The sequence below is a fragment of the Hyalella azteca genome, unplaced genomic scaffold (assembly GCF_000764305.2).
Source record: "Hyalella azteca isolate HAZT.00-mixed unplaced genomic scaffold, Hazt_2.0.2 contig16469, whole genome shotgun sequence".
Taxonomy (NCBI): domain Eukaryota; kingdom Metazoa; phylum Arthropoda; class Malacostraca; order Amphipoda; family Hyalellidae; genus Hyalella; species Hyalella azteca.
In genome coordinates, this window is record NW_025946291.1 from 4,873 (window position 1) to 17,259 (window position 12,387).

At 35.3% G+C, this 12,387-nt stretch overlaps 1 protein-coding gene across 1 annotated transcript; it reads right to left on the reverse strand.

The window, feature by feature from the left end:
* Positions 1-967: 967 nt before the first annotated feature.
* LOC108676722 (transcriptional repressor CTCF-like) lies at positions 968-4,535 on the reverse strand (the record flags this gene model as incomplete). Its single annotated transcript, XM_018164852.1, has 3 exons — positions 4,443-4,535; positions 2,739-2,861; positions 968-1,603 (listed from the first exon to the last, which is right to left on the reverse strand). Coding segments are annotated over exons 1-3 (852 nt in total), but the record flags the coding sequence as incomplete, so codon positions are not given.
* Positions 4,536-12,387: the final 7,852 nt, after the last annotated feature.

Here is a 12,387-nt window from a genome sequence, read left to right on the forward strand (position 1 = left end):
TACATTGAAAGCACAGAAATAAATTAAAAACCTAAACTTACAAATAATGGACGGAGCACTCCTGAAAACTTTAATAGCTAGTTTTTTTTTGTGCTCCGTGGATTCAACATTTTTAATAACTTTGTGGCATCACCATTAGGTAATATTTTTTTCTATGCGGCCCACTTACCTATTATATATTATAAATCATTCATATTCACAGGGATCAACATTAGGAATAGTTTTGCTTGAACTACTTAAATGTTCACATAAATGACTAGATATACTTGTGCTCACATCTTCAGGCTGCGCTAAACTTGTGGAACTTGATGGAGAAGACTAGTGATGTATTACTTGAGTCAGCATCACTAACATTTGGTGCAAAGCCGGGGTAGTAGCAAGTGAATGAGATTGACTATTTTCTCAATTTCTAGATGTTGACTTTCCTATTCATGATACACCAAACACCTAGAAACTATTCTTCGTTCTGCCTAACTGACAAGTCAGCAAAAAGCTCAAAAATTGAATCATTGTAATCTGCAGCTGACTGAGTGGAGTACCTAGTAAATAATGATTAGCCAGGTAGTGCAAATAATTTTGGTAGTGAATAGGCAATAGATTTTTCTTATTGTTCTGAAGGGGAGCATGTAGAAAAAAAACTTTTGTATCTAGGGAAGGATCATCTTGAAACTTGGTACACATATGTAAATAAAAAATCGAAAACTTTCTGTGGTTTGTAAATATTTTGAAAGAAATGAAAGTAAACGTGAAATTCATAGAAAACGGCATAAAAGGGGTGGTACTAATTTCTTCATTCAATTAACGTGCTACAACATCGAGAGACATATGTCTCGATTCGTAAAGACCATATCTAGCGATCATCCGATCACTTTTTCAATTTTAAAGATATTTTCACTTCCCACCCCCCCCCTTCCCCCCAATTTGTTCATTATATATTCAAAACAAAAAAGAAATCAGACAAAGGGACATGATNGAGACGCTTCTCTGATGAATGATGGGACAAGACATGCCATTTCAGATTTCTTTCAGAGGCACAAACATATTCACACTCAGTGCAGCGTAGAGGTGTCCCAGTTGTATGCTTGGATAATACATGCCTTTTCAAGTCGCTGTTAGTGACGAAAGAATATTTACAATCCGAGCACTTGAAAGGTTTCACAGTGGAATGCTTGTATAGTATATGTTTCTTCAGATCGCTTTTAGTGACGCAAGTATGTCCACATTCTGAGCAACTTAAAGGCATCTCCGATGTATGCCTGTTAAGAATATGGCATTTGAGGTATCGTTTACTGGAACACATATATTCACATTTAGAGCATCTGAAGTTTCCTTCTTTTGAATGTTCTGCACGAATGTGTCGCTGGAGTTGCTGTTCAGAACTGCAACGAAATTCACAGTCCAAGCATGAGTGTGTATTTGAGGTCGACTGCTCAATAGGTAGGGGTTGTTTCAGTTGGGTTGTAACTACGGCATCAGTAAATCTACGCTGGGAATACGTAAGCCTGTTGCTGTGTTCCTGGGAGCACGATGCTGCAGAAGCGCTGACGCTGCCAGCATGGTATACAGAATCGATCTCGGATGCAGGCTGCTCTTTTTTCTTGCCCTGAGGAGTTTGTAAGGGAATCAGCATCAGCACACGATCCATACCAACATTGATCTATGTGGAATTATTCACTGTGTTCCATTCTAAAGAATTAGGTAGTGTACACCTGGGTAACAACTTCTATTTGTCTAGATTTCCCAGCTTTGTAGTTTCATGTCGTCTAAGAACCAGAAAATAGATCTTGAGTAAAATTTGGTTATTCAATTTATCTGGAACTGTAATACATGGTGGACAGGAAACGAGCGATTTTGCGGGTGAGAGAGAAGAACATGGAAAACGTGAACAGTCCCACAGCAAAGAAATGCAGAATCTGCAGCTACAGTATTGCTCGAAAGATTGCTAGAATGTAAAATGAATCTTTTGCATCAAAATAGGTATCTTCACAGTTCAACAAACATCACAGCAGGAAGCATTTTTGCTTAAAAGATACCAGACTGATATTCCAAGAACAAACAAAGAGCAACTGACAGGTCAACTCGGCATTTATCCAGAGTTTGGTGAAAAACAACAATGGGATGCAATAGAAGCTCGATACAAAGTTTTGGCTTGCAAGTAATAAAATAGACTTAATTTGTGGCCAATGTGTTAAGCACAAGCAAGTTTAGTCTGTTGGGCAAAAAATAGAGAATCCAATTAAAAAATAATAGGTACTGTACTCAAATAAACATCGGCGCAGGGGATGCGACAGAAAAACGTATTCATTGTACAGGCATAAAAGTTATCTCTTCAAGCCCCAATGAAGGTTTCAAATAAACTGTTTTTTTTTGGAGAATTTAGGCATAGACTCAGGTGGTAATGCCATAGCCATTTTCAACTGGACAACTTAATGTTCAGACTAGGAAATGTTTGGAGTCCTCACCGTAGGTGAAAAATAGGAATGTGCATGCAATTTCAGAAGGGATACTAAATTGAATATTTTCACATTTAATGTGGTTCCTTTCTATGTGGTTCTAATCTAATGTGGTTCCATTTTCTATGCAAAATTTTTACATTTTTTTTGCATTTAATGATCAAGCACAATAATAAATTTATGAATGATGCTGGAGACATGAAATCCCAAAAATTTTTGGAATTGACTAAAAAAATTGATTTGAAAACATTGAAGTCTTTGCTGCTATCAAGACAAACTACCTACCTCCATATCAGGCACGGCAGGGGCGAGCGAGAGGAGTTGGCGGGCTGCTTGTGCATCAGAAGTCTCGACTTGCGCTTCCATCTTGCCAGCCACGCAGGACGATGGACTCGGCGCTTGCTGGGCCTATACTTTCAAAAAAAAGTTAAGAGATCTTAAATTCATCAGCCAATCATTGGCGGCCCTTCAAGCCAAATCCACCAATCACAGACAAGAAAATAGTGCGTAAGTACTTACGTTCACTTAGCGAGTTTTGAAAGTATTGCCCCTGGTCTCCAAATCCATGACTGGGAGGCTTACATGAACAAGCCTTCCACGACAATCAGGAATATTACTTACATATGCAAGAGAGGAAATCAAGGAATTGCTGCAGACTGATAATGTAGGAAGGAAGTCATTATGAAGCTAATTGGGATTTTTAAACAATTTTTCAGGTTGTTAAATTTAGGTTGCTTTAAACCATGAAATATGATACAGAGGACAAGTCTACCAGTCTGTTATTTTCAACTCCAGTTCAACCCTACAACTGAAGCAGAGCCATGCTAGGACTGGCAGACATAATGACGGTGACAGAAATTCACTAGTTCACTGGCAGAAAACACCATAAACCCATATTGAAATGCATGGCTAATCATGATCCATTAAATGAATCATGTTTTTGACACAGTATCAATAAGCTGGCGGGCCAGCAGAATCAGTTATGGACAGAAACATTGTTGACTAAACTTAAACAAGAAAAAATTAATAAAATGAAGCTTCATTTTATCAATTGTTTGGGTAAAGTGGTTGCAAAAAATAATGCAATACTTGTAACATGATGAAAAATTATTCTTATTGATTTATAATTATTTACTCATTCCATATACTAATTCTCAACATTTAATGATGCTTACTAGGTAACCAACAACAAATTTAGGAATAGAAATCAACAAATTAAATGCATCTTTGTCAGGGTTGGCAATGATTAAATCACTTGATTTTTATAAAAAAATCATGGATTTTTTATTATTTATATTTTTTTGATATTTTTATATATTTAAATATATTGAGTGGCAGTCTTCAATTTATTTTGAAATATTGTTATTCATGGTTTAGTATAAATGTACTATGACAAATTGGAATATGAATCTGTTGCCTTCAGTCTTAGTGTGTATTACGTTCCAATGAATTGTATGTTTTTGGTACAGAAGCATCAAGTGTTGCAATACATTGTACATATAACATAGCTAGCAGCTTAGCTAATTCTTATAAGGCTATAAGTAGTCTTTAACTATTTGACTATTTGTTATATATTGATTACAATATACAATTTAAATGTGTCAGCTAGCTTATACCTGTCTCTTATACACATCTAGATGTGTATAAGAGACAGACCTGGAGTTATTTGGAGTTATTTTACCAAAAAATAAAATTGATTTTACCACCCGGTCAAAGAAACCCCAAGAGCTGGGGTAACAAAGACCATCACTTTTTTTGAAATTACATCAAAACTATGAGAGGCAGGAAGGAGCCAGCAATTTATGGTGAGTAAAGCTAGAGTATAGACCTGTATTTTGCATGTTTCAATTTAAGTTTAACTTATCTAGTAAAAAATGGTATTTTGAAAAAAAAGTGGTTAAAGTTACCCCATTTTACGGTACCTAGCTTGTGTAGGTACTTGGTGCATTCCTACCTATTCAGCTTACCATCAGACTCGACTCTGCACACCTCAGGTGTTTGGATGAGGTTCAGCTCAGCATGCCAGCCCCTCTTGACAGCAGCATCAGAGAGCTTGTGCATCACCACACGGCACTCTTTCATCTTAATCTTCATGATAATTACTATATTTGTGCTGATCCAAGTTAAACTGAGACCTAGTGATTATCAAAACTCAGAAAATATCAACAAAGTCAGAGCATTAACTGCAATAATTTTATTAGGCAATGACAACAATGTACAAACACTATCAGGGTATAGGTCACAATTCATTATTTCACAGAAATATATGTAAGCTCTTCTCACTGGAAATACAACATTTTGTACTATCATACAGAGCATGCAGTCTATTTACCACGTGTACGCAGCCATGTCAAATTTAACTTGCTGAAAAGCATCTATTTTAGACCTAGTTCACCAATAGTTTTATTCTTTACTATCCTTAACAACTTGCAACACAAATTTTGTTTCAATGACTTACTTAAAAAAAAAAAGAATTGAAACACAAGCTTATAGTAAAATCACCAAAACAACATGAACTAAATGATATTATAATAAGTCAGAAATTTAAGATTTTATCAGCTGGAGCACCTCTCACCAAGCAGAAACTCATCCAAAATATTACAGTTTCTTGAGATTAAATTATACAATTACTTGGAAGGAAGATTTTTTACCCTTAAAGATGTTAATTTAATATGAACATGAGAAGCTATTCTGTAAAAAATGTGATGTTAACCTTTTTGAAGGCATGCATAGATAAATGAACAAATTTGAATTTCATGAGCCACTATGATGAAGAATGGGCAATTATAAGATAAATTTATTGGTATGAATTATTTTAAATTTCACATGATATTGGAGAAAATAGCAGATTAAAATTCCACAAAAAGCAGTAACTACTCTAAAAAAATTGAAATTTTTCCATTTTATTTTATCAGAATCAAAGGGAAACTATCAAGTTGCAATTTGACTTAATTTTATCCAGCTTCTTCTAATTATCTACATTAATATTACTTCTTCAAACTTTTTAAAAAATGTGTAAAAAGCATCTATTACACTGTCCAAGTCAAAACTTTGATTTAAATGCTCATATTTTAATTTCTGGGTATGACGGAAGGTGAGGCCATGTATGGATGGATGGGCAGATTGCAAATTGTCAGAAGTGTGATAACATAGCCTCAAACATTAGAAATTTAAAAGCGAAGAAAACTCTACAAAAATTCAGCATTTCTCTATTGAATGCTGAATAATTGAATAGAGAAATGCTGCATTTTTGTGGAGCTTTCTTCGCTTTTAAATTTCTAGTGAATCTGCAATTCAAGCAATCTAGTGACATTATTACTAGCCTCAAACATAAACCAGAGACAAGCTGGGCTTTTTTTGGAAGAAGATTTTAAGTGACCATAAATGGTAACTTGCCCATAAAAGGGGGTTAACAATACACATTTTGATTTTTTTTCAATTTTTTTCCAAAGTTATTTTCTTCTTGATGCAACCTTTGTCAAGAATTTTAATCAGAACCCTCCATCAAAGACATATTTTTCCAATAGATAGCTTTAATCAAATTGAAGTAAAAAATGTTGTAACTTTTATTCACAGGTTAGTGATACACAACACCCATATTTCCATATTCGAATTCGATAATGACTTGACTAGAAACATTCTTTTATAAATGAGAACAAACATTGATTAAAATTGCATTATAGTATACATTGAAATGATGCACTTGACTACAATGCTAGAAAATGTCCTGGATAAAATGAAGTCATTTTGGGCTCATCAAAACTGGAGTTAGGGATTAGCAGCATGCCTTTCTCCTTCAGCTTGTTAGATTGTTTCACTAATTTGATGAATTAAGAACATTATTTTACAAATTGACTACAATATTTGTTAATGGGCAAAGTGCTTTAGACTACTGGTATTGTAATTTTAGTATAAAAAATGACACAAGCATGGAATTATCTAGCAGAAAAGAGAATAGATATAGTGAAGCCTGGAAAATGTGGGTACTCTACTAGATATCATAAATAACACATTCAAACCAGCCAAAGAGAAATTAATATAAAACAGAGAAAATCTAAATAGAAATAGAGCATAAATACATGCAATGATTAAAAACATTCAATTGAAAATAGAATTAGATAAAGCTTTCTCCATTTAATACATCTCACATATGAAAATGCAAGTATGATGTGAATAATACTGGCAATAAGGCAGAATTATGTTTATCCACTGCAAGCTTCATATCAGCAGCCTTATAGCATTTTTCTTCATCTGTAAGCTTACAGGATGGCTTGTAATCTCACACCATTTTAATTACATTAAGTGAATTTACTATAAAAAAAGATCGTGGAAAACATACCTGAAACAGATAGGAATGTTTTAGTGACAACCATCATATGTTTTGGAGAAATAAATCACAGTTTAGGTCAATTACTTTTCATTCTATGATGCCTGGTGCTCAATTCTATATGTGACATTCCTTGCACAATTTTGTGATGACCGATGATGCACTAATTTTTCAATAAGTGAAATTTTTTCGCTGAGCAAGGTAAATGTAATAAATATTCTTTGTTTCTAATCAATTTTTTTCTTAACTGGAGCCTTAGCTAACTGAGGTTCTACTGTTAATGCGCTTTTGGGGGTGTCCCGAATAGCCCTGGGGGGGTGGCCCGAGTAGCCCCACCGTGCCGAAATGGCTGCCATTTTTTTTGGAATGAGATAGGACAATCCCGTCAATTACATTTTCAAGCCGACACCTGGGTGCATCTTTAATGCAAGTAAAATGTTTTAATACGGCAATTTTTTTTTTTTGCTGCAGACCTTAGCAGAAGTAACTTTTCAAAATAGCATTTTGCACCATTTTTTTCAGGAATTTTTCAAAGCTAGTATATGTAGTATTTTTCAACTTCCTTTATACTACATAGATAGGAAAAATGTTGACGTTTATGCCAATATATTTAGTTTTGCAATATTCCAATTAGTTCTGCTACTATAACAGTTTTACGCCGTGTTGGAGGACTGTCCCGAGTTACCCCCCCAGTCCCGAGTAGCCCCAGTTGACGGTAGATCAGCATTAGTTTTATTCTTTACTATCATTAACCAACTTGCAACACAAATTTTGTTTCAATAACCTACTTTAAAAAAGAATTGAAGCACAAGCCTATAGTAAAATCACCAACACAACATGAACTTAATGACATTGATAAGAAGACAGAAATTTAAGATTTTATTAGCTGGAGAACCATTCACCAGGCAGAAACTCAACCAAAATAATAAAGTTTCTTGAGATTAAATTGCCTATACAGTTCCTTGGAATGAAGATTTTTTACCCTTAAAGATGTTAATTTAATATGAACATGAGAAGCTATTCCATAAAAAAAGGTGATGTTAACCTTTTTGAAGGCAAGCATAGAAAAATGAACAAATTTGAATTTCATGAGCCACTATGATGAAGAATGGGCAATTATAAGATAAATTCATTTGTATGAATTTTTCAAAAGTTTGTATGATATTGGAGAAAATAGCAGAAGAAAATTCCATAAAAAGCAGTAACTACTCTAAAAAAATTGAATTTTTTTCATTTTATTTTTTCAAATGCAAAGGGAAACTATCAAGTTCCAATTTGACTTAATTTTATCCAGCTCCTTTAAATTACCGTATCTTCATTAATATTACTCTTCTGAATTTTTAAAAAATCTGTAAAGAGCATCTATTTCACTGTCCAAGTCAAAACTTTGATTTAAATGCTCATATTTTAATTCCTGGGTATGACGGAAGGTGAGGCCATGTATGGATGGATGGGCAGATTGCAAATTGTCAGAAGTGTGATAACATAGCCTCAAACATTAGAAATTTAAAAGCGAAGAAAACTCTACAAAAATTCAGCATTTCTCTATTGAATGCTGAATAATTGAATAGAGAAATGCTGCATTTTTGTGGAGCTTTCTTCGCTTTTAAATTTCTAGTGAATCTGCAATTCAAGCAATCTAGTGACATTATTACTAGCCTCAAACATAAACCAGAGACAAGCTGGGCTTTTTTTGGAAGAAGATTTTAAGTGACCATAAATGGTAACTTGCCCATAAAAGGGGGTTAACAATACACATTTTGATTTTTTTTNCACCAGGCACAACCAGCCACCAGGCACAACCAGCACCCAGGCACAACCAGCCACCAGGCACAACCAGCCACCAGGCACAACCAGTCACCAGGCACAACCAGCTACCAGGCACAACCAGCCACCAGGCAATCACTCCTCATACTGTTTTCACTATTTTCTTACTCATCTCGGTGAGAAATCTTATCTAGGGTTCCTCAAAGAAAAAAAATAGGTCAGTTATTTTGTTTCTTGTTCTGAATTGATTTGCTGATAAATATTTCATTATATCTAAAATTACCGGTCCCATCAAACGGGGTGAAAAGGGATGGTTTTGAGCGTTTTTTGTTAATAACTTCTTACCATGAAACATTTCAGAGACAAGTTCTGGCTCATTTTAAAGGTCTTTGCAAGGGCTATCATATGGCATCTCCAAAAAATGTTCTATGCTATTTGTAAGGAGCACGCAATATAAATGGCTCCTGAATTAATCTGGAAATGGGGTAAAAAGGGACACTTGAAATAAAACTCAATTTTAAACATTTGAAGCATGCAGAGTGTACTCCTCCATTACTAACAGTACTCTGAAGTCCTCCTCTTTCATTGTAGATGATGTAGATGTAAAATAAATGACATTTTCTGTAATTTTTACTTGTTTTTCCTTTATTGATATGATATTACCATATTCATTAATTACCGCATTATTAATGTGATTTTACTGTATCCATGAACATGCCATTGAGCATTGACAATGACCTTGTCCACTGCAAGCTTCATATCAGAAGAATCAAAATTCTTTGTTATTAATCAATTTTTTTGTTAACTGGAGCCATTGCTAACTGAATTTCTACTGTAAATGCATTTTTAAGGGTGTCCCTAATTACCCCGGGGGGGTGTCCCTTTTTACCCTGTTGCGCGGAAATGGCTGCCATTTTTCTAGAATGAGATAGGCAAATTCTGTCAATCAAGTTTTCAAGCCATTTTATGTAAGTAACTTTTATGTAAGTAAAATTTTTTGATACGGCAAATATTTTTTTTTGCTCCAGACCTTAGCAGAGGTACTTTTCCAAAATTGCACTTTTCACACTTTTTTCAACGATTTTTTAGAGATAGTAAATGTTTGATTTCTCAACTAGCTTTATACATAATAGATAGTAAAAATGTTGAAGTTTATGCCACTATTTTTAGTTTTGTAATATTTTGATTAGTTAAGCTGCTACAACATTTCTACGAAATGTGGGATGCGCGTCCCTATTTACCCCGCCTGTCCCTTTTTACCCCGTTTGATGGTACCTTAGCAGAGGTACTCTTCCAAAATCTCACTTTTCACAATATTTTTTCAGGGATTTTTTAGAGGTAGTCCTGGTAGTAAAGGTATGATTTCTTAACTAGCTCTACACAACATAGATAGGAAAAAATTGAAATTTATGCCACTATTTTTAGTTTTGCAATATTTCAATTAGTTCAGTTGCTACAGGTCTACAAGTACTACAACAGTTCTACAAAATGATGGAGGACTCTCCCGGATTACCCTGTTTGATCACTTTGATGTATATATACTGTCAACCGGGGCTACTTGGGACAGGCAGGGTAACTCGGGACAGTCCTCCAATTCGGCGTAAAACTGTTTTAGTAGCAAAAATTGGAATATTGCAAAACTATATATAGTGGCATAAACGTCAACATTTTTCCTATCTATGTAGTTCAAAGGAAGTTCAAAAATACTACATTTACTAGCTTTGAAAAATTCCTTTAAAAAATGGTGAAAATGATATTTTGAAAAGTTACTTCTTCTAAGGTCTGTAGTAAAAAAAATATTTGCCACATTAAAAAATTTTGCTTAGAAAAAAGTGGCAGACAAGTGTCAGCATGAAAACTTTATTTGTGGAATTTACATAGGTACCTCAATCCAAAAAAATAGTGCCCATTTCCGCATGGCGGGGCTAATCGGGACACGTCCCGGGGCTATTCGGGACACCCCCAAAAATGCATTTACGGTAGACCCTCAGTTAGCAAAGGCTCCAGTTAAGAAAAAAATTGATTAAAAACAAAGAATATTGATTACACTTACCTCGCTCAGCAAAAAAATTTCACTTATAGAAAAATTAGTGCATCATCAGTCATCACAAAATTGTGCATAGAATGTCATATATAGAATTGTGCACCAGGCATCATAGAATGAAAAGTAATTTACCTAAACTATGATTCATTTCTCCAAAACGTATGATGGTTGTCATTAAAACATTCCTTTCTGTTTCAGGTATGTTTTTCACAATTTTTTTATAGTAAATTCACTTAACCCAATTAATATGTTGTGAAATTACAAGCCGGCCTGTAACAGATACAGAAAAAATGCTATAAGGCTGCTGATATGAAGCTTGCAGTGGACAAGGTTGTTGTAAATGCTCAATGGCATGTTCATGGATACGGTAATATCCTGTCTCTTATACACATCTAGATGTGTATAAGAGACAGTTTAAATACTAGGTAAAACCGTCAATGTAAGAAATACAGTTGAAATGATGCTAGCCACACATAGTGGCAAAGCAGAGAGTTTTTTAGACTCTCCCTCAAGTTCATTTCTGTTTCTGAGTCCTATAAGTAGACCAGTTAGGTATTTAGTATCCTGGATACCAGCATTATCATACTTAAGAAATTGGTTTGAATCTCGAGTAAATGAGGAAATTAAAAATGAACTGATTCTAAAAAAGCTCTGGTTTGCCACTATGTAAGCCACACACAGCAGTCAGCACTCAGCACTCACTACTCACTTTAGTAGGCCTATATAGTACTCAGCACTGAGTCAGCAGGAATATGTTTTATATGATTGTCAAGAACAATTGACTAATAATTAATATAGAAAAATAGTGTATAGGTAAATAATGTAAAATTGTACCAACCCGGGCCGGGCCGGAGTTACTGGCCAGGCCTCACTCGGGAGCGCTGCCGTAGCCCAAAAATTTGACTCTTAAATCAGCCCAAGATCCAATGCCAACCCTCTACATGCAATAGAAATAGTCAGCCTAACACATATGCAACTGTTCTTACTTGCCTCATCTCACCACACCAGCTTGAAACAAGCAATGCCACAGCCCACAAGCTGATACTCCAAATGGATTACGCCCAATAGCTCCTACACCAATGATTTAAGCCCATACCATCACTTCTTACAAAGGCCGTAAGCCACAAGGTCCGCAGACCGCACCAGACTGCCGTAAATGGGAATGGCCCCGCACCGGACTGTCGCATCACCTTACCCCTGTCTCTTATACACATCTAGATGTGTATAAGAGACAGNTAGTCTCGGAGAGACGAACAGGTCTCTGAGAAAGGCCTCAAGCGTCTAACTTGTCAAGTCAAGTCTCAACTCTCAGTCAGTCACTCAGGGACTGGCAGCTGACTGAGACCGGACATTAAACCGGGACCGGGACCGGACATTAAATGAATTTTTATAAATCTATACAAATTTTTGTATAAATTTAATAATTTTTTCGTTTCAGACAGTTTTCTATCGATTATTTCAACAAGACACTGAATTATACCTACCACGACCAATAACCGACTAGGAAGGTACAAGGGTCCGACTGTCTGTGATGAACCGATGATGCGCACAACCATGCTACGCCCGCAGCTACGGACACGCACCCAAACCCATACGGTCTAATTGGGTCTACGTTAGGACTTAGGATGGCCAGCGTTATAGTGTTGCAGTAGGAAAACTCTGGATTGTGGTTTAACTCAACATTTTAACTATGTCCAACATTTGAAATTTCATTTGTAATAAAATGTATAAAAAAATTTTTAAAGACCACGTTTTTCATGTGGACTCAAAAGTAGAAAATGATTTTTCGGCAGCTA